This window comes from Arachis hypogaea, chromosome 16 (genome assembly GCF_003086295.3).
Source record: "Arachis hypogaea cultivar Tifrunner chromosome 16, arahy.Tifrunner.gnm2.J5K5, whole genome shotgun sequence".
NCBI lineage: Eukaryota > Viridiplantae > Streptophyta > Magnoliopsida > Fabales > Fabaceae > Arachis > Arachis hypogaea.
Genome location: NC_092051.1, coordinates 141,849,070 through 141,871,920, shown reverse-complemented (window position 1 = coordinate 141,871,920; position 22,851 = coordinate 141,849,070). Strand labels below are relative to the sequence as shown.

The window sequence follows — 22,851 nt, the reverse complement described above, 5'->3', positions numbered from 1 at the left end:
GTCTTTCCAAAGATCTGCAGGATCTTTTAATGTGAGATATTCATTTTTCAATCCTTCATCAAGATGACGACGAAGGAAAATTATGACTTTGGCTTTATCCTTCTAGGATGCATTATTTTCAGCCTTAATGGTATCTCAAAGATCCATTGAATAAAGATGGATTTCAACATCTAATATCCATGATAAATAATTGTTTCCAGATATATCAACAGTATTGAATTCAAGATGAGAGAGTTTCGACATAATAAAAATTTGTTACCTGAGTCTTCCTAAAAATTTGATCAGAATCTTGTGCTAATAACGTGTTGTAAAACAACTAAAAATAAAGAAGAAGTAATAAAATAAAGTATAAATAGAAAACACTACTATCAGTATTTACCAAAGAGATTGGAAGGTATTTGGGATCTTATATTGTGGAGGGACGGGATAGCAAGAGAAATTATGGGCACATTCTAGACAAGGTGAAGAATAAACTCAAGGGATGGAAGCAGAAAAGCTTGTCCATAGCGGGAAGGGTAGTGCTAGCTCAATCTTCTATTGGCCCGATTGCCAATTTTGCGATGCAACACAGCAAATTGCCAAAAGGCATTTGCAGCAAAGTGGAGAAAGCTCAACGTAATTTTGTTTGGGGTTCGGACGAAAATCACCGCAGGGTGCATCTCATTAGTTGGGAAACCCTCTGTCTCCCGAAGGATGCTGGAGGCTTGGGGTTCAAAAGGCTGGAAGTGATGAATCAAGCCTTCTTGTTTAAAATTTGTTGGAATTTGAACGAAGATCCTGACACTTTGTGGGCGAGGGTGTTATGGTATAAGTATTGTAATGGGGACACTAATAGACCTCATAACCCTACAGTGGGATGCTCCAACCTTTGGAGAGCTTTGCAGCAAGTATGGCCAACCTTTGAGGAGAATATTGTTCACAGAATTGGCAACGGGGAAAATACCAAATTTTGGAAGGATAAATGGCTTAACATGGATGGGTGCCTTGCGGACCATATTAGGCCTAACGTGCAAATTGAAGATATGGATGCAAGTGCCCAGAATTATGTGAACTCAGAGGGAGAATGGAACTTGGAGGTGCTCAACTCTGTAATTGAGACAGAGTGCATTCCCTTAATTAAAGCCATCCCTGCCCCTAGACCCTCAGATCCTCCTGATAGCAGAGCATGGAAGAATTCCTCAGATGGAAGATTCTCAGTTAGAGAAGCTTATAAAGCTATTATCCAACCTCCTATTGGTACCAGCAATGTGTGGAAGAAGATTTGGAAATGGCACGGCCCTCAAAGAATAAAAATATTCATGTGGCAAGCCATACATGGTAGATTGATCACTAACTACAGAAGGAGTAAATGGTATGGGACTTCCCCCCTCTGCCATTATTGCACAAATCAAGTTGAAGACACTATGCATGTTTTGAGAGATTGCGAGGGGGCAAAGGTTATCTGGAAAAAGCTGGTTAGAAGCGAGTTAGCGTTGGAGTTCTTTTCCATTCCAACGTCTGATTGGTTCCATGAGTGTTTGAACAAGGATTGGGGTTGCTCGATTCAAGCGGAATGGATTAGTATCTATATGGTTGCTTGTTGGAGGATTTGGAATTGGAGAAATATGGAAATATTCCAAAGATCCTTCAAGAGACCAGTGGTAGCGTACAATCTTATTCAGGATTATGTTAACACCATTCAAAAAGCCTTTGAGAAGTATCTCGTTGGGACCAATACTCACAGGAGAATGACTATCAGTATCAAGTGGCAACCCCCACAAAGTAATTGGATTAAAATTAACACAGATGGGGCAGTAAAAGATAATCCAAGGAGGGCGGGATGCGGTGGTATTCTAAGAAATAGTGAAGGAAGATGGATCATGGGTTTTTCCAGAAATCTGGGTGTCTGTTCCGCACACCTTGCTGAGCTTTGGGGGGTATACACCGGCCTGGAAATAGCCTGGACGATGGGGTTCAGAAGAATTTGGCTTGATTGTGACTCAAGTGCAGTAGTAAACAGTGTCAAAAACCCTTCCTTGAAGAGGAATTCTGGGTCGGTCCTCTACTACAGGATCAGCGAGCTCCTTGACAGGGGTTGGCAAGTTAGGATTGAGCACGTTTATCGCGAAGCAAACGGTTGTGCAGATTTTCTCGCCAATCTTGGAGCGGCACAAGAACAAAGCCTCATGGTATGGAATTCCCCTCCTCCAGGGAGCGATCTTTGGGTACTTAGTGATATTACTGGCACCTCTTGGCCCAGAATGATTAATTTAGTGTAGTTCCTTTTGTTGTTTGGGCTTCTGGCCCCTTACCTTAACCAAAAAAAAAATAATATAATATATTAATATTATATTAGTAGTATGTGAAGAAAAAAAAAATAAAAAAGTGTTTTATATAAAAAAAAAAAAGAGAGAGAAAGTATTTGCTTTATTATAGCTGTGTTTAAAGAAAGAATAGTATTTTGTTATTGTGTAACATCAAGGGAGACTTAGGCTTGACTTCCTATTTATAAACATACAGAAAGAATATTTTTAAACCTTTGTTAATTTTATTCTTTTTAAAAAATATAAGTCTCATATAAAAAATGAGCATCCACGTCTCATTCTTATCACATCGAAAAAGTCTTTTTCAAAAAAGAAATCCACAAATCTTACAGTAAACAAGTTGTGTTGTCCTGTGCGGTCCCACATTCGTCGTTCAATTGAGACTATGATCATCAAATCAAATCAAAATAAATAATTCATCCCCAATTGTTAATTGATTTTTGGGGAAGCATGTGATTGATAGCTGGTCAGCATTTAAATTTGATATTGAAATTGAAAAAGATGAGAGAGCTTGTGTTGTGTGGCGTCTTGGTTTTGGCTTTATCCATCCACCGTCCCTACTCTCTCATGCGGTCACGCCTACCCTCTTTTTTTTTTTTTGGTATTTTCTTTCGATGAGACAATCACTAATTTATCTCTATTGTAATTTTATTTAAGGTTTAATTTTTATTTTTTATTAAAAATAAAAGTAAAATTTAAATTTGTAATTTTTAGATAAATATAAAAAAATTATGTTATTTAAATTATAATTTGTTAATAATTTTATTTAAGAATTATTATATGTGTAACGTGAAATTCAAATTTTAAACAATAACTAATTTATTCGAATTATAATTTTATTTAAGAGTTATTACATATTTAAGGTAAAATTCGAATTTTAAAAGTTTATTGACTCGACTTGGAGCTTGTTTGGTCTTACGTTATCTATTTTACTGACACACGGCTCAAGAGTCAGTTACTGGCACACAACTCAACTTCCTCATATTAGATTCCTCAAAATTGTGAAACTTATTGGGGGATCGAAGTTTCTTAATGGTCATCACCAGAGCCCTTATGGAAGGAGAAGTCGACGATGATGGCAGAGCCAAAAGAACCGGTTAGTTACTACTCTAACTTCCTTTGAATCTGATTTTGAAAGTAGATGTAAATGAGTAACTAACTAAACCAACTGTGGATAGGAACTAAGTGCCAGCTAGGATCATCTCCTAACTAACTTAACAAACTTTCTGAACATTAGAAACTTCTAGATACATATCGGTATAGCTGATTTTACAGAGGCATAACTGTTTGTGATATTCTCGTCCTCCATGACAGATTGTGATTGATGAATGAAGTAATTGAACCGTCTTTAGTACTTTGGATAAGTTGAACTTGCTTAATTAATTTGCATACTAGCAATCTTTACCAGAAATCAATAAGCTGAACATAACGTGCTATCTGCGTCGCAGGGAATTCTTTGACGGCTACCACGCACATAATAACTGTGGTGATTGGGGCTGGGGTTCTGGCTCTAGCGTATGCCATGGCGCAGCTAGGGTGGATAGCTGGTATAGCGACTATGATAGCCTTCGCAGTCATCTCCACTTTCACTTACAATCTTGTAGCAGATTGCTATAGATTTCCAGACCCCATTACTGGCAAGAGAAACTACACTTACATGCAAGCTGTCAAGGCATATTTAGGTATTCTTCCCTTATATCATTTAATCAGCGAGATTCTTTTAAGTATTTTGATGCGTAAAATGTTTTACACAGAGTCGTTGAATCACATTTTTCTTTCGAATAACCATTCACGCAGTTAATGTAAAAAGATTATTTATGTTGATGTGTTATTCTGTGCTTGGATACACGTGTAATACACTGACAGTATATATATATATATATATATATATATATATATATATATATATATATATATATATATATATATATATATATATATATCTCGAAGTTAACAATCGACAACGTAGTTGATGAAGACCTTGTAACAACTCTTCTAGTTCATGCATCTGAATAAGTTTCATGACCTATTTTAACTAGTTCCATATTACTGTTTCATAATAGGGGGAACCATGTATGTGTTTTGTGGATTGGTCCAATACACAAAGCTTGCTGGAATCACTGTGGGCTACACAATAACCTCTGCCACAAGCTTAGTGTATGTTTTTCCTTTAAGACTTATGGTTATGTCTTATTGAATTTATATGTTTAATATGTACAGATGAGATGATTGAGTGCCATTATTATTGCTTTAATTATCTAACAATTTTCAAGGAGGCCTAAAATGTTCTTATGATTGGATTCCTATGACTTAAGAAGTTTTGAATTTGGTTCCTGTGATTACTGTCATCAAAATTTTCAATCTGGCTCCCCAATTGCAAAGGTTTCTAATGGAAAAAGGAAGAATTTCAACATTTGATGAGAAAATGCAATCGATCCTAATAATCTATATTAACAATTGAATTTCTCATCGATGTAAGGCCAACACAACAGAACCATTGACTAGTCATATAAACCTAACAAGCAGCATTTAAAATATAAAGACAATTTGAATTTTCCAATTTATAAGAATCTTCAAATAATTTTTTTAAGCTTTTATCCTTTTCTGATTATTTATGATGTTTTGATTGTGGCAGAGCCATTAAGAAAGCAATTTGCTTCCACAAAGAGGGACATCAAGCTTATTGCAAGTTTTCTAATAATCCTTTCATGATTGGTTTTGGGACCTTGCAAATCTTCTTGTCCCAAATCCCAAACTTCCATGAACTAACATGGCTTTCAACCATTGCTGCTATAACCTCCTTTGGTTATGCTTTTATTGCAAGTGGGCTTTCCCTCTCGGTTGTCATCTCAGGTATTTACCTATTATTTGATACAAAATCTTTCAACATTAATTGCAAAATTTAATTGTTGGCGTAGCTGTTATCTTTCTATAAAAGCATATGCTTTGACTTTTCATCTAACATAAATTATTGTTCAACACTCTTCAATGCATTTTCTAGCTCAACTAGATACATGAAATGTCTTTTTTGTTTTGGATAAATAAATATGAAAATTGTTGTTCAGGTAACTGGTCTAAACGGCCATTGTAAACGGTGACTTGGTGACATGTTAGAAGCTGCTTAGACCAAAAACATGAGCCGATTAGACCAGTTACTTAGATGGTTGGAGACTGATTAGTGATTTTTGAATTGTGGACGATCGCTTTGTCCTCTTATCAAAATGATCAGGACCGAAAATGATATTTACTTTTTTCTATTATAGTAATGGATGATATTTGTCTGAAAGCTTTCTTCCAATTATGCAGGAAAAGGACAGCCAACTAGTATAACCGGAACAAGAATAGGGCCGGAATTATCTGCAGAAGATAAAGTTTGGAGGGTTTTCAGTTCACTGGGAAACATAGCACTTGCTGCGAATTATTCCACTGTTATTTATGATATAATGGTAAAATACAATTCCCTTACTCTGGTTTCTTTTTGAAGAAACTGAAATCAATGAAGGAGATGCAGTCGCTATAGCAAATTTGATTGAATCTGATTATTTGGTGATTTGTTTAGGACACATTAAAATCAGATCCGCCAGAAAATAAACAGATGAAAAAAGCTAATGTGATGGGGGTCACAGCAATGACAATACTGTTCTTGCTATGCAGTGGCTTTGGCTATGCTGCTTTTGGTGATCACACACCGGGGAACATCTTAACCGGATTTTATGAACCTTTTTGGTTGGTTGCCCTTGGGAACACGTTTGTCGTGATCCACATGATTGGAGCATACCAGGTTGGCTCAATTTTTTAAAATTTCAATTTATGAATTCAATTATGTATTGTCACGTTGGTTGAAGTGTTTGACAAAATCACTCACACTCTTTAAAAGTTTTACAGACACAAGCATTCGATTGAGTGATAGACAGACAGTGTATGACACTATTAAGTGCACAACAATAAAACTGATCTAATAGTATAAAGTTTCTTTTATGCTTATTTGTTAACTGATAGAAAAATTGCATTATACTCTTGAAGCATAGAAATTAAACACAAATTTAACACTTAGTACTAACCTTGTTCTTCGATGATATTTTTGTTAGACCATCATGCTTAATATATGTGGGAAATCTACATTTTGTTACAGGTGATGGCACAACCATTCTATAGAATAGTTGAAATGGGTGCTAACATGGTATGGCCAGAATCAGATTTCATAAACAAAGAGTATCCAACCAAGTTGGGCAAAATAAGATTCAATTTCAACCTGTTTAGGCTGATTTGGAGAACAATATTTGTGATATTGTCCACAATTCTTGCCATGGCAATGCCATTTTTCAATGAAATTCTTTCCCTTCTTGGAGCAATCGGGTTCTGGCCTCTCGTCGTCTTCTTCCCCATACAAATGCACATTAGACAAAGACAAGTAAAGAAACGGACATTGAAGTGGTGCATGCTTCAACTTCTAAGCTTCATGTGTTTCATAGTTACGGTGACTGCTGTAGTTGGTTCAGTTCATGGAATCAGCCAGGATCTCCATAAATACAAAGTTTTCACGTATAGACAATAGTCCTTTTGGTTACTAAAACATGAAATAAATGTAGCTAAACTCTATTGATTATTTTTTCTTGGGAGACTACTGAGATGGAGTTCCATTAGGTACTTAACTAGTTTGATTTGTTAAAAATTTTCTTTTCTTTCTTTTTTTTTGGTTGCCTGCCTGTATCCGGAGCTTCACCCAGACTAATCTGGACCCGACCCGGATCGCACACCTGGCTATGGTGGATGAGTCTCTCAGTGGGGATAGCTGCATATAGTTCGAGACCTGCTTAAGGGAATCCGAGCTACTTACTACTTGGACCAACCTATTGGTAAAAATTATTCTTTTCAGGTGCAACAGGTTCTTGGCTTACCCTTTCTCCAATGGTGTTTATGTCGTCACTCAGTAAATTGAACCAAAAGTTTGTGAGTTAATAATGTAAATTTGGTTAATTGCATTTGGATTTCTTTTCTTTTTTTTTTTGGATTTTCCACTGGCTGTATACTGAGAACTAGGACTCACTTTTTTGACCACCAACCTTGGTGACTTTTTTGGCAGCGGAAAAAATTTCCGATGTAGTCATATCTAGTTGGTGTTCTGTCCCCTGCTACTACCAAATATAGTACAAAAACATCAAATTTTTTATCTCTATATCTGAATTTCTTTTCTTATTTTTACTATCAAACGCTTGTCATAAAGATTGGGGTGTTGGTCAGGGTTGTAGTTGGTCTGGTGGTGGTTTTGGTTTCGGTGGTGGTGGTAATGATGGCAAAAATGGATATGGTGCTGGTGATGACAATAAGGTAATTTTGTAACAATAAAGGTAGGGTGGTGGTTACAAAAACACTTATTCATGTAATATCACCAATTTTGTAATTAGATGTTAAGATAATTTGGTAGTTTGGATATGCTAGACTTAACTAATTGATTAACAGTTGACTAACGGTTTGAAGGCAAAAATTAGGTTAAGTACTCACATATTTATGTTGGCTAGTTTGGATGACAAATTTGATTGGGTGAAAATACGAAGAACTAATTAACTAATAGGTAAAATTTGATAAACTGTTTTATCATTTACTCTTTAATTTTGTAAATTGTTTCGGTACCATTGTGTTGTTGAAAAAAATATTTTTTTCATTTTTTAGTGTATTTAGTTAATTTTTAATAGTAAAAGTAAAAATATTAAAAAAATAAAAAATTCTTTTTTAAAATCTATAATTTACGTCTTTTTTTAAAAAAAAAATTACTTAAAAAAAATATTTTTTTACATAATAAATAAACAAAACAATATTTTTATATTATTATATTCAAATATAATTGATAAATAAAAATATATTTTTACATAAAATATCTAAATATAAAGTTATTTTTATTTTTTTAAATTTAAAAAAAAATAACTAAAAAAAATTTCTTTTTCAAAAGCTCACCAAATAAACCCTTATTAGTTCTATAAAGTATATTTTATTTTTCTCTACGAAAAATATGCACATTTTTTTTTCTTATCATTAGATTTATCTTTGTAACTAAAAAAAGGAAAATTTACATTAAGATATATAAAAAGAAGTGGCACAAATATACATTTCTATTGAAAATCAACATGCTGGATTTCAATAATTTCCTAGTGACATAAATTATCCACAAAAAAATAAAAAAAAATATTTACATATATACAAGAGGCATTGATGAACAAAATAATCAAGCCATGATTTACTTTATGTTGTTATTGTATGGTCTACTAGTAATCATTATCTCTTTCAACTCCTTCAAATCAACATTGCCATTACAACATGGACAATTATATTTCTTTGACTCAAATAATGGTCGCCATCCTCCTTTTCTCTCTGATTCTAACCTTTTTGACATACACTCTTTGTGGCAAACATGATAACAATTTGGCAAAATTGTAACCCAAAGTTTTGTTGCTTTCTCCGTACGACCCAAATCACATGAACATATTGAACATTTTAATCTTGCAATAATCTGCTTAGTGTTGAAAACCCTATTGATGAGAAAACATGTGGCATTTGATGGTTTGCCATAACAATAATTATCTTCCGATCGTAAAAATCCATGGCTTTCTTCGTCTATGGCTTTGATCTTCGCCATGAAACAATGGTAACTACGTAGAATCAAGCTAGCTAAGAAATAACTAACTATCATAAGAGAAATTATTACAATGGGAGAAAACATTGTGAGCGTTTTTGTGAGCAAAGCTTCTGCTTCCATTGCTCTCAAAAAATAATAATAGAAGGACAAAGGTGGATTTGGAAAAGTTTGTAAAAAAGAGAGAAAGAAAATGGAGATAATCCTTCAAAATTGAAAGGATATTAAGTAGTAAGAGATATTTGTAAATTTAGTTAGCAATAATTTGTATATTGTTAATTTGTTACGTTGTAAATCTCATCTCAATGTTTATACACAGATGTTAAACTAAATAAATCTTTCGTGTACAACTATTTATCCGTTACGGAAGAAGGTTCTTTAGTGGATATATAAAATACAAATCTCAAATAAATAACTGATTTATGTAAAACTACTTGCCAATTATAAAATGGTGAAACCTGTATAGAACTATAGATGTTGTTGGAAGTTATCTTTACATAAAAATGCAAGCTCAAATATTGATATGTGCCATGCAGTCAATTTAACCGAAACTATTGTATTTGGCTAAATCAAGATGAAAAAAGATAAACGGATTGATAATTGTTCGTAAAAGATAAACCAGATAGTATTCAGTTGAATCAAATTAAATATTGGTTTGGATTGATTTTTTGAGTGAAAAAATATATTTTTAAAAAAAATATAAATATTTTATTTTATTTTAAATTTATTTAGATACATCATAATATTTTTATTAAAAAGTAATAACTTTTTTTATAATACCTTACTTATAAAAATAACAAAAGACGTTTTTAATACTTGAAATAAAATTCTTTTCAAAAAATATATTTAAATATGAAATAATTTTTATTTATTAAAAAATATCTTTTTTAAAAAATAAAAAATATATTTTTTAAATTAATCCAAACTAATTCTAAATAATATACTATCATAAAAAAAATTAAATAACGTACTCAAAATTTAAGGTTACTTCTTCATGCCAAGTTGCCAACACTATAAGAAAGTTGTTGGATATCGTCGAATTTATTCGACAAATTTATTAAAAAAAATTCGTCGATAATCTATTTACCGTTGAATTTAGCATTAAAATAAATTCGATGGTATAAACCTCGCCGGTAATTGTTTGCCAGCAGAATTTTTTATCTGCCCGCTAATTACCGGCTGATTTAGCAACAGATATAAACTTTTATTTGCAAAATTCTGGAGTTTGTTATCGTCAAATTTTTCCCTCAATAAATTCGATAGTAAACTTATATTTTAATTTTTTTATAAATTTATTTAAAAATTCAATATATAATTTTAAATATTTAAATTTAATAATTTCTAAACTAACAAAATCTAAAGTTTTACAATTTTTTATAATGCAACAGCAGCAGCCTATGTCTCAACTAATGCAGCAGCCTATGTCTCAACTATGTCCACTGCTGATAGTTTTTTTTTGTGGCATAATAAACTAGGTCATGCTTCTTATAGTGTAGTAGCTAGTGTTCTAAAATCCTGTGATATTGTAGTTGACCCCAATAAATCTATTTGTACTGTGTATTGTCTAGGAAAGTCTCATCAACTACCATTTCCAATCTCTAATATAGTTTACACTACACCCCTAACATTAGTTTACACACCTGTCCTAGTGGTTGATTTCTATGAAAATTTTTACTTCATAAATTTTATTTAGCAGGTTTACTTGGCTTTATTTCTTGTTAGAACACGTTCACAACTCAAATCAGTCTTTAAGGTAGTGTTTGAAAGAGAGATATGGACTAAAAGATAGAGACTAAGAGACAGAAATTGAATTAAGTCTTAGTATTGTGTTTGGTATAAAGTGGAAGACAAAGACTAAAATAAGAATGAAGCTCTAATTTAATTTGCACAAAGAGTAAAGTTGGAATTAATTAATTGAAATGAGGGTATTTTAGACATAAAATGTTATTAGTTTCAGTCTCCACCCCCAAAAACTCCAGTCTCTTGTATCCCCACTTTTTGGAGGTACTGAAATATTGGAGACAGAGATTGAAATTTTAGTACTAATTTCTAGACTAACAAACATAATACTGAGTCTCAATCTCTCAGTATTCGTCCTAATACCTCAAAACAAACACTACTTAAATGCTTTCAACAAATGGTTGAGTTGCAATTAAATGTAAAAATAAAAATGGTGCAATCTGATAATGCTTCTGAATATGTGATATTTTCAAAAGATTTACAGATGTAGGAAATTATTTATCGCTTTTCATGTCCACACGAATACCAACAAAATGGCGTTAATAAGAAGAAACATTGGCATGTTGTGAAAAAAGGGACTGACCATGTTAGCAGGAGCTGGTATGCCAATTAAATACTGCGGGAAAGCGTTCAACACTGCAGTGCATCTAATCAACATGTTACTCACGCCTGTGCTTGCTAACCAGTCACTGTATGAGAAACTGTTTGGCAAAAAAGCTGATTACACCAGTCTTTGGACTTTCAACTGCTTATGCTTCCCACACTTGCAACCCTATAACAAGCATAAATTGAAATTTCGGTCTTTCTCTTGTGTCTTTTTGGGATACAACAGCTCCCATAAAGGTTATAAGTGTCTTACCGAGCAGGAAAAACAGATAATCTAAAGGAATGTTATCTTTAATGAGCACCTGTTTTCATTTAAAGACAACAATTTTGCTACCTCTCTTGGCGAACAATCTGATCTGACACCAACCATTCTAGTTAGTGCTCCAATCATCTCTATCCTCAGAAGATCATCTCCCACTTCTTGTTGCCTTCCCAGTCAACTTCCTCCCACTTACATCAATTGTCAAATTCCTAGGCTCTCTCTTCTATACCCACATTGTTGCCCTCTCTTCCTCCTGCTTTCTCACAACAGCCATCTTTATCGCCCACACCATCCTTTTTTCCATTTGCACCCTCTAACACACCTATTTTTATTCCTATTTCCATTTTTGATATAGAAATTGTCTTACCTGATTTGCTACAAATTCAGCCACCTACTTTAAACACACACCCCATGATTATCCAGCGTCACTTACCTCTAAATCTTTTTATTTTATATTAACGTTTTCAATCCTACTAAGAACTCCCCAATTCTTACCCCCTATTTCCACCACTTTCAATTACATGTACGAAGGTTTAGTGTGGAGTTACAGGAGCTTAGAAGATTTTGTTTACGAGTTGGGTTGTTAGATTTTATTTTTCTCTCACCATTTATTGTTTTGATTTTTAGAGGGGTAGAACTTGTATTTGAGGATCTTTGAATAAGTTTATGTACATAAAGCTATGTGAATATATACTTTTGTGGTTAAGTGATTTAAAATAAAGTCTCCTTTCGATTTTTTTATTAAAATTTTGGTTTGTATTCGCGAAGGTTCAATATTAAATAAAGATAGTATAAAATAAAAAGATTTAAAGATAAATAACGCCTAAACTTTTAGTACGATCATAAAGTGTTAAAAGTTAGGGTGTTACAAAAACTATGACAATATCTCTAGTTGTAACTCCCTTTTTATATAAAGTCAAAAAAATTTAAAACACCTAAGAAAATTTGAACATAGAGATTATGATAGTGTATTAGTTGTGATAGTAATCTAATAGAATTAGTTTATTAGAAGAGTATAATTCTAAAAGTGCCACCTCGTAATGTGTTCAACCATATATATATACTGACTGCAGATACTCAACTGTTGTAACTGAATTTGGCTCTCTCTCTCCCTCTCCCACTCCCTCTCAAAATATTATTCTGGTCTCCCAAATATATGTGACACCGTCATTAATTTAAGTGTTATTATAATATGATCAAATAATGAATGTGAAAAACTATTTCAATTTAGTATATATTGGAGTGAAATACTAAATTAATTTAATTTTATGCAAAAACATATCACGGATATATATGAATAAATTAAAATAAAAATTTTATATAAATTATTAAGAGTAAAGTATTAAAACGGTCTTTTATTTTTTAAAATGATGATAAAAATACTCTTTACTTTTGATAAAGATAAAAATATTCTTAAAAGTTAAAACATTATAAAATACGATAAAAATAATAAAAAATATTATTTTTATTATAAGTGACAAACAATTTTTATATTTGACAAATCGCTTGACATTCGATCCAAAATTTTGTAAAAGTACGTGGATAACTATTTAATATATATATATATATATATATATATATATATATATATCAATCAGAGACAAAATTCATCTCTAAAATTTTTTATCACAAATATTAATAAAAAAAATCTACTAAGTATAAAATTTTAAGGACAAAAAGATTTTTTTTTCTAATCAAGCCTGTAAAAAATCGAATCAAAATTTAACTTCTAAAATATTTTTTGAGAATATATATTTAACGTCATGCAGTTTTGTCATGTTTTAAAATATTTTGAAGATGTTTTATTATTAATAATAGTGAAAAATATTTTTGTGATCGTGTTCAAAAATTGAAAGTAATTTTGATAGTTTATATATATATATTAAAATAAAAAATAATGAGTGATGATGGCTGCCAAAAAATATATATAGTTATTGAAAATTGAAAGGTATTTTAAAACACAGCTGCTGTTTGGAGAGAGCCGCTTAGCCGCAGTCGTGATGTGTGTCGTACGCTGAGGGCATGCTCCCAGAATTTCCAAGCTTCATTTTTCGGTTAAGGGGACAACTTGTGATCTCCTCACCATCTGAGCCTTTAACATATTTTATTCAATATCTGAATTGTTCAAAATCAAAGAATACTAGTATACCAATCAAGTACACTGGTATATGTGAAGCTTTCCTCTACTATAAAACATGAAGACTTTTTTAATATCCCGATGAGTATTGCTTATACTGTCAATGGTATTTCAATTGGTTGGACTCTATGACCTTATTCGACACATGATTTCTCTATTCCTAAACTTATGCTTCAAATGAAACTTGAAATCTTCATCTGTGCTGTAATAATTTGAGAGACCATTGAAAGAATTGGGATGAGTCATAAAAGTTGGTTCTTGTTGAAATAATTAAGGTATCAGACACAAACTCAGACTCATCGTATCTATTGTTTGGTGCATCAGTCTAAACTCCGCACTTATTGTCTGATATGGAATTTGTCTCTGTGATTGATTAGAGTAAGGTATTGGAGGGGAGGTGGTTCTGAGTTCTGACGGTGCTGAACCTCTTATCATTGTTTTCAAATAGAACTTGCTTACTAGAGTTATAAGGCCTAATACACCTCTTAATATCTCCATCATTTGTTGGATCAGATTTTTCTTTGACAGTCAAGCACCATCCAAACATATACATACTCATGGTTTTCAACTTCAAGCCAAAAAATCTGATATCAAAATCGTTCCTGTACCCAACATTTCTAATTTCTTTCAAATAAAGTACGAGGTTTTCAACTCAATTAAAGAATCTACATGAGTGTGCATCAATCAGAGGCAAATTTTTGCATTAACAATGGAGGGCCCCCGACTTTTTTATAAAATTACTAGTACTAGATGTTTATTTGATATGATTAGTTCAACTGGCTATAGTTTTTCTTTTCTTATATCTCCTATTAATCTCGTACTCTATTGTTTCCTATGTTACATCATTGCTTTTTCACACCGTCAATACATTTTTTTTATTTCAAATAAATAACAATTACTAATTAATTGAAAACTAACAAAATCTTTACACATTCTCAATATTACTCTCTACCAAAAAAAAAAAAAAAAAAAACTAAAGATCTCCATAAAAACAACAATAAATTAATTATTTTAAAGTTAATTTAGAAGATGATTTTTTTTAAATGATAATTTGGTTATTTATATTAAAAAATACTAAAATTCTTTATTTTAATTTAATTATTAAAAATCTTAAATCACTTAACATTCAGAAAATGTTATTTTAAAATTATGGGTAAAGTATTAAATTGGTCCCTTATGTTTGGGCGTAATTCTATTTTGGTTCTTAAGGTTTAAAGTGTCCTATTTGAATCCAAAAAAGTTTTATTTAGCTTCAATTTAGTCCACCGGAAGTCAAAGATAAATAATTGACAAAATGTCCTACATGACAGCAGTATAAGAACAAGGTCGATAATCTAGAGAATAAGTACAAGTTCTAGAGGTACAAAATCAACCATGGATGCATCAATACATTTATTTATCATTTTTCTTATAATTAAAATGAAATATTTTCTATAAAACTAAAAAAAATGTTAAATACATGTATTGATATATCCACGGTTGATTTTGTGCCTCTGGAGCTTGTACCTATTCTCCAAATTATCGAACTTGTTCTTATACTGCTGTCATGTAGGACATTTCGTTAATTATTTATCTTTGACCTCACGGTGGGACTAAATTGAAGCTAAATAAAACTTTTTTGGATTCAAATAAGACACTTTAAACTTTAAGGACCAAAATAGGATTACGCCTAACCTAAAATTATTTTTATTTATAATTTTTTTTCATATATTTGACAAATTTTAAAAAAAGTTTTATTTTAATATAAATGTCATTATATAATTTTATGTTAAAATTTTTTATTGACCCATAACATTAGAGCTGGCAATTCATACTCTATCCGCGGGTACTCAATCTGGTCCAACCTGTTCGAATAGGGTAGGCTATCCGACCCGCTACCCTACCCTACTCTACCCGCACTTCATATATAATACATATTTTATAAAAATTATGTATATAGTGAAGGAAGTGAGAGTTAAACCTACAACCTCCCTTATGTAATGATTTACAACAAGAGAACAACCATTAAAACTAGTTAGTTAATTTAGTAATTTAGAGCATTAGTCTTTTATTTTTTTATGTTATTAATATGTATAAAATTCGAAATGATTGAATTTTATATTTACTTTAAAAAAATTTGATATTTCTGCGAGTCGGGTAAGATAGGATAGAGTTTAAAATGTTAGGGTGTGGATAGAGTTAGGATTAAAAAATTCTCAACTCGTAAGTAGGGTAGGATACCCTACCCATTGCCAGCCCTACCTGACATCAATATAAGATAAAACACATTCAAATAAGACTCGTCACCAATTCACCATCCCTCATGTTTGTATTTGGATATATGTTTACAAAACATTCTTCATCAACCATTTATAAAAAATAGAGAAAAATGAGAGAAATTAATGTGTAGTTTTAGATGAATTAATCTATTTATAATTTTATATAATATAAACATCAAAATTTTTTACCATTATAATTTTGTTTTTAAATAAATAATCTAAATCTCATTTTATTATTTTTATAAGCGACATATGTATATAATTATCTTGCATTTAGTATAAATAAAATAAGTAACAGGGTGAAAAAATATAAATAACATAAAATGTAGAAATGTGTGTAAATATTGAATTTAATTAATTTATTTTTATTAAAACACCCAAAGAAAAGTACTTTACTCTTATCCTCAACCCAAACATGGCGACATTCTTTCACCTCTCCAAGTCACTCTCTTCCCCGCTTCCTTTCTTCCGCATTCCTCCGCCGCTTCGCTGGAAACATAGGCCTTCCACGGTGGCCCCCGCTCGTGCGGGCCCCAGCTCAAGTAGCATCGCCTTTGCCATCGGCCTCCCTCTCTCTCTCCTCGCTGTCACCGTCCTCACCTCCCTTCGAATTGCCAATAAACTCGACCAACAATTTTTTGAGGAGGTAACCACCAATAATAATAATCATAATGATTAATGATAAAAGGATGTTATTTTAGTAACTCTAGGACTAAAAGAGTTTCAAGAAAATTCTGGAGATTCAAATGAAGAATGCATAAAATTTTGCGGATTAAATGATCAGTTATGCTTATTTCCCCTCCTTCCTTCGGGATAATTTGAAGGTTAAGTTGTTAGAACAAGTTTATGAAGATTTTTGGTGCTGTCAAAACACTACTTTTGCTGCCCTAATTTGTTGTTGTGGTAATGCGATTTTGAACAAGGTCTTTCGGTCAAAACTGCAAGATTTCAGATTAGAATCTAAACTCTGGTCTTAATTTCCATGAGTTCATTGATCCTCTGCATGCAATTCTTAGTTTCTAATCAACTCTTAGCTAATGCTTTATTGGAAGATAACTATGATTGTCATAAAGAAATTGGTATTAGGCAATAAAGATGCTTCCCCCTGTAATTTGTTGGATTAGGAATTAGGTCAAATGTTAGGACTAGAACAGTATTTTATCCTTTTGTTTTCAAATACCAGATGGCAATGAATGAAGCTATCATGCAAGCTGATGAAGATGACGATGATGATTACGAAGATGAAGATTATTATGATGATGCTGATGATGATGATGATGATGATGATGATGATGCAGAAACTCCTGTACAACAAGAACCTGCCCTTCCGCGTTCTCGCAACAGGCCTATAAGGGAAGCTTAACTTTCACCCTTTTGGCCTTTGAATTACAATTTTTTTCAGGTTGATCTTGTTGCAGTAGATAGATTATCAGAATCAGAATGAGGAGGGAAAGAGAAGAAGGATCTTTCTTCAAGCTTTTGCTTTTTGTTTGTTGTTGCAATGATTATCTTAATTTTATGTATCTTGCCATGGTGTTCCTACTTGTAAAGTATTAATCATGTAAAATGTTTTTCTACAGATTTAGAGGTAAAATATTATTATTCAGAAGGCTTGATGAGAAAGAGGGGTGTGTATATATAGATTTAATTCTACACGATAACATTAGTAAAATAATTTGATCATTGCTATTTTCTTGTGATAAGAGCAAATCCTTAAAAGGTTCCGAACAATAAGTATGTGCCTATACATATTCTTATAAATGGTGAATTGGTGATCAAAGACTAGTTTGGCCACTATCAATTTGTTAAAAAAGTTAAAATAATTTTTCTTAAAATTAATTTTAAAAGTTAAACCAACATAACAAAAACTAAGGACTAAAGGACGCCATTTCATGGAGAGTTCAGAGCTGATTGTGTAATGCACCATTGTGGTGTGTTCTTAACTCCCCCAGGCACGAGTATTGGTAAAAGACTAAAAGGAAATAAGGAATGAGGGAACTAGTATGCAACCATGCATGCTATAATTAAATTTTGGACCAACATCATTTATTTTTAAGGCACGGTATAATCAAATGTTAGCCGAATAAGCCTTCCCATAATCCTATTACCTCAAGATATGTGTTAACTCTGAAAAACAGGTTATGACTTGCTCCAACTATAGACTGAGAAGGATAAATTCACTGAGGCATTGTTCAAAGATTCAGATGGCCTCCAGCTTAAAATGACATTCATCTGAGCAAACTGCTTTTAAAATGCTCCAAATTAAAGAAAAATTTAGGGCACTAGTGCTCCAAACCCTTTGAAATCGTTGAGCTACAATACAAACAAAACAACAAGGTTCTAAAAACCGAACTGATAAATCAGTAAAATTAGAATTTTAAAGATTTAAAAATTCAACTAAAATTTAATTGAAATTTAACCAAATATAATAAAAAAATATATATCTATGAATAGAAAAACTATTTTTTAAAAAAAAAAATTGTTTGTGTTTTACTATTTTTAAATATGCTAACCACTAAATAATCGGACCGATTCACTCGATTTACTATTTTTTCCAATTTTCTACAGGTTCACTAATAACCGTTTTTTATCCTGAACCAGTTATCAATCTGATAACTGATAACCGGTATTTGGTCAAACCAATTGATTCGAGCCATTCTCAGAACCATGAAAAATAAAGTTTAACTAGTAATTGTACACAAAGACAGTGTAAAATTATTTTAAAATGTCAGCCAATTAATTCAAGTATTTTGAATGACAAGTGCATGGAATGAGTCCAAAATTTGCCATACCATATATAGGGTACTGCTAGAAAAGCAAAAAATTATACATAGCAGTGAAATAGAGATTATGCATCAAGAATAAGACAATTCCCCCCAAATTGAGATGTAATTATTTCTCTTATCCTTGACATATATGATCCTTTACTCTTGTACAACTCAGCAACTCCAGCTTCCCACCAAAATCCAGAAGCAGTGCCATTCCAGTGCATCAGAATATTATAAGTGTAACAAAAAATGTGTTGCTCACAAAAAATACAAGGCACAGTATATTCTAAAATCCTTAGTGATATGCAAAATTCCTCTTTTTACTATTTTCCCTCCTCCAGTATTGACCTGTTTGGCGATCATCTCTTTGAAACTGAGAACCGTTATGGTCAAAAGTTTGTTGATCATAGCCTTCCTTCCTTTGAAACCTCTGATTCCAGGGTGTCGTACCTCCATTGTTTCGTCTAAATTGTGAATTACTTGAAACATGAGAATTTTCCCATTGCTCCCATCCTTGCATATTTGCATTGTTGTTTCTCCCAGGGTTTCCTTTGTTAACCAAATTATTTGAATGCTGTTGACACCATGAACTGTCTCTATCATCACACCATCTTGTGCTCCCTGGAGTTGCGTTCTGCTTACTAGATTTACAATTCCAAGGTTTGCCGCTGTTAAACGAATTATTTGACTTCTGTTGACACCACGAACTGTCCCTAACATTACCCCATCCTGTGCTCCCAGAAGTTGCATTCTGCTGACTCGATTTACAATTCCAAGTGTTGCTGCCGACAACCAAATTATCCGATTTCTGTTGACACCATGAATTATCCCTAACATTACCCCATCCTTTATCTTTCTGTGAAAGAAAGCCCTTACAGTCATTCCCCCAAGCAGTATATCCAGATTTCCAAACCTCAGAGTGAATGTTAGGGTCCCTTCTTTCGTTCCAACTTGAAGAATTAACGCAGCCACCTTCCCATGCATTGTTATTTAACCCTCCATTTTGTTGAGGAATGCTCCTCTCCCAAGGATTTTCGGTGTTATCCACATTTCCAGGATCATCAACATCATAATCCTCCTGGCTGTCTTGCACTCTATTTTCAAAAGCTCTGCTAGGAGAAGTATCACCAGCACAATCCCAAGCATCTTCATCATCCACTGAAATTTTTGTTCGTTTGATTTTGTTAGAACTCTCTTTTTCATCGCCAGGCACAGGAAAGTAAGTACTATCCACTTCCTTGATCAGTTTGGGATCAATGTACGGGTTCCAATCTATTTGATCAACGTACATATTAGGATCAGGCAGAGAAATATCGCTGGGGAGGTTGTTCATCCTTGCCTGGTAAAGGTTTTTGGCATTGTGGAATGCTTCTTCAGCAGCTGAATCATTCCAATTGAGCACATTACCATGACAGTTGATACTATACTTTGAATCAACTATCTTCTGCCATGGCACTGATCCTATCAAAGTGCAGTATTTCTTCTCCCATAAAGGTACACCGTCTTGCGAAAAGTCTAAAATGATCGAAAACAACATAATCAGTAGATGAACTATTTAAGTTACACTGGCAGAGTTATAATAAATATCATCATAGTAAATTCTTCCTCAGACGTAACATAATGCAGATAAAGAATCAATGCCCTCCATCATGTTAGTATGTCCAGCCAGTGAAAGTTAGCTCTGGAAAATCGCTGAAATAGACCATTAAATAATAGAGTTACATAAGACCACTAGATTCAATATCAATACTGAATTTAGAAGTCTTATCTACCTCTAGGCTAGCTTGGAATCCACTAAATCAAACAACCTATGCAACATTCATGAAATGCAGCATCCAGTTTATTAGAGTTTATTTTACTTTTTATTTTTCCCTTTATGTTTGATGTAACTATCAAGCCGACCCCATTTAGTGGGACAAGGCTTTGTTGTTGTTGTTTGATGTAACTATCAGTTAGGTTGCGTACATTACGGTCCTTAACCGGAACCTGTGTTAACACAGGATGCTTCTGCACTAGGCTGCTCTTTTTTTTTTTTTTTTTTATGTTTGAAGGAAGAGGATATTTACAAAATAATTTAACAGAACAAAACTCAAAGGAATGCAACAGAAAGAAAAACCGAGCGAGCATATTCAGTGACATGTAAACAACAACATCCGAAATAGACAATAAAAAAACTAACTTATTTCCAATCAAATCTAACTTATTTAACTTCCAATTTCCGAAGCAACCTTTTGATGATTAAGAATCTGCCAGAACAAAACCCTATGCTCACAGTCACAGAATCTATGCAGAAATAAGGTGTATTAAGTTTCAAGGAAGAGTCTGAAGGGGAAAAAATTTGTCACTTTCACTAAATGTTTTCACAATTGAGAATTCTTTAGTTATGAAAAGAGTACAACAAGAAGTAGTGATTATTAGTAATAAAACAGTAATTTGAAAACGAAAATTTGACCCTAATTCACTATAATACACTAAAAATAAATCCTGCTGTTACCAGTGCAACAATTTTTTAAAATTAAAAACAAATAACATAAAAGAAGGAAAACAATTGAGACCAGAATATGAAGGTCGCACAAGAAAATTTAAAAAAAAAAAAATTGGTAAGGTAAGAGGTTACCAGGAAGCGGAGCATTGATGTCGTAGAAGACGGAGGGATGGAGCGGAGATCTTTGGCGGCGAAAGAACCTACGCGGGCGACGGTGATCCCATTTACCCATTTTTCTTATTTTTTGTTTTTTAAGATTCAGTCAATGGGAATAGCTATCCGGAGTTGAAGAGATCCCGTTTGCAATTTGCATCTGGGTTTGATGTGGTGTTGGTAGTAGAGAGGTGTTTAGAAGTTGCAATGTTGAATTTTGAAGGGCAATTGGGTTCGCAAGAGAGGCAAGGAAAGGAAACAAAGAAAGAAAGAATAAAAGGGGAAAGACAGGTTTGTAGGGGTTTTCTACTTTTCTTCTCCCAATTAAGTAACGCTGCAAAGTACTATAAAGTGACGAGTGTTTGGAATGTCACTGCTTCTAAGTTCTAAGTTCTAACCACACCAGAAATTCAGGATATTAGCATCATCGGCTATTTTTTTTTTAAATATTTACTAAATTTTAATGTCACAGCTTTCTCTAGTTTGATAAACTTTTTATTTTCTAAAAGTAATTTTTAAGGGATAATTTTTTAAAAAGTACAATATTTATATTTAATAAATTAAATTAAAAATAATTTTTAATAAATACAAGTAATAATAATTACGTTTGATAAAATAATTTTTAAAATTTAAAAATATTATAAAAGACATAAATTTAAACATTAAATTTAAAAATTAGTTAATATATAAAATTATATTGGACTTTTAAATTTTAAAAAGTACAAACTAATTTTAAAAATTTTACCTTAGATATTTTTAAAAGTATTCTGATCTTTTATAAACTATAAGTACAATTACAAAGTCTTTTTTATTTATCAAACATAAATACATTTTTTAAAAATTTTACCATACCAAACTTAAATTTTATAGTATTTTATAAAATAAAAAATATTAGAACTAAAATATTTTACGCATAATCAGTCATAACTTTCTAAAATTGAGTTTATTTATATTGCTAGAATACATATTAAATTTTTATCACACCCACTTATCACACAAATTATCACAAATTTTATTCTTTCCACATGTTAATTATAGTTATTCTTAATTATTAGGATGTAACGTTTCTAATATTAATGATACCTAATATAATTTAGTTTTTGTATATATTATTGCAATAAAAACTAATCATAATACTACTCTTTAATTGATATTAATTTTAATTTATTTTTCTTTGTAACCACTTACCCTTTCTCTGATTCACCTCACTCCGCTTCGTTCACAAAGAAAAAACTTAACTTTGAGCTTTTATCACTCTTGGCATAACAAGGTATGGATGAAGCAATTGGAAGCTTGATGCATGAATTAGCTGGCAGATAAATAGGATGAGGATGAGGATGAGAATGATGAGCCGGCCGGTAAAGATGATGAAGACCGTTGCGATAATTTAGTGCTTAGTGTAGGTAAAATAATTTCTTAGGTAAAGTAATTTTGATAGAATACTATCTAATAGTATTTTTGGTTTAATTAGTTGGTTATTGAATATGTTGTATTTTAATAGGTACAACTAC

The 22,851-nt window shown here is 32.2% G+C and overlaps 3 protein-coding genes across 4 annotated transcripts; 2 read left to right on the top strand and 1 right to left on the bottom strand.

The window, feature by feature from the left end:
* Nucleotides 1–2,746: 2,746 nt before the first annotated feature.
* On the top strand, nt 2,747–7,479 carry LOC112755415 (amino acid permease 8). Its single transcript, XM_025803494.3, has 7 exons — nt 2,747–3,399; nt 3,752–3,985; nt 4,367–4,460; nt 4,939–5,156; nt 5,610–5,749; nt 5,863–6,084; nt 6,436–7,479. Exons 1-7 carry the CDS (start codon nt 3,336–3,338, stop codon nt 6,856–6,858), a joined length of 1,395 nt encoding a protein of 464 aa, XP_025659279.1. The 5' UTR covers nt 2,747–3,335; the 3' UTR covers nt 6,859–7,479.
* An 8,792-nt stretch (nt 7,480–16,271) lies between these two features.
* On the top strand, nt 16,272–17,557 carry LOC112755414 (uncharacterized). Its single transcript, XM_025803493.2, has 2 exons — nt 16,272–16,580; nt 17,118–17,557. Exons 1-2 carry the CDS (start codon nt 16,350–16,352, stop codon nt 17,295–17,297), a joined length of 411 nt encoding a protein of 136 aa, XP_025659278.1. The 5' UTR covers nt 16,272–16,349; the 3' UTR covers nt 17,298–17,557.
* Nucleotides 17,558–18,649: 1,092 nt separating this feature from the next.
* On the bottom strand, nt 18,650–21,750 carry LOC112755413 (uncharacterized). 2 transcript variants are annotated; one of them, XM_025803492.3, is made up of 2 exons: nt 21,320–21,750; nt 18,650–20,217 (listed from the first exon to the last, which is right to left on the bottom strand). In XM_025803492.3, exons 1-2 carry the CDS (start codon nt 21,417–21,419, stop codon nt 18,998–19,000), a joined length of 1,320 nt encoding a protein of 439 aa, XP_025659277.1. In that variant the 5' UTR covers nt 21,420–21,750; the 3' UTR covers nt 18,650–18,997. The 2 variants fall into 2 exon arrangements, with proteins under 2 accessions (XP_025659277.1, XP_072077467.1); XM_072221366.1 differs by having other exon boundaries at nt 18,650–20,394; nt 21,320–21,715.
* Nucleotides 21,751–22,851: the final 1,101 nt, after the last annotated feature.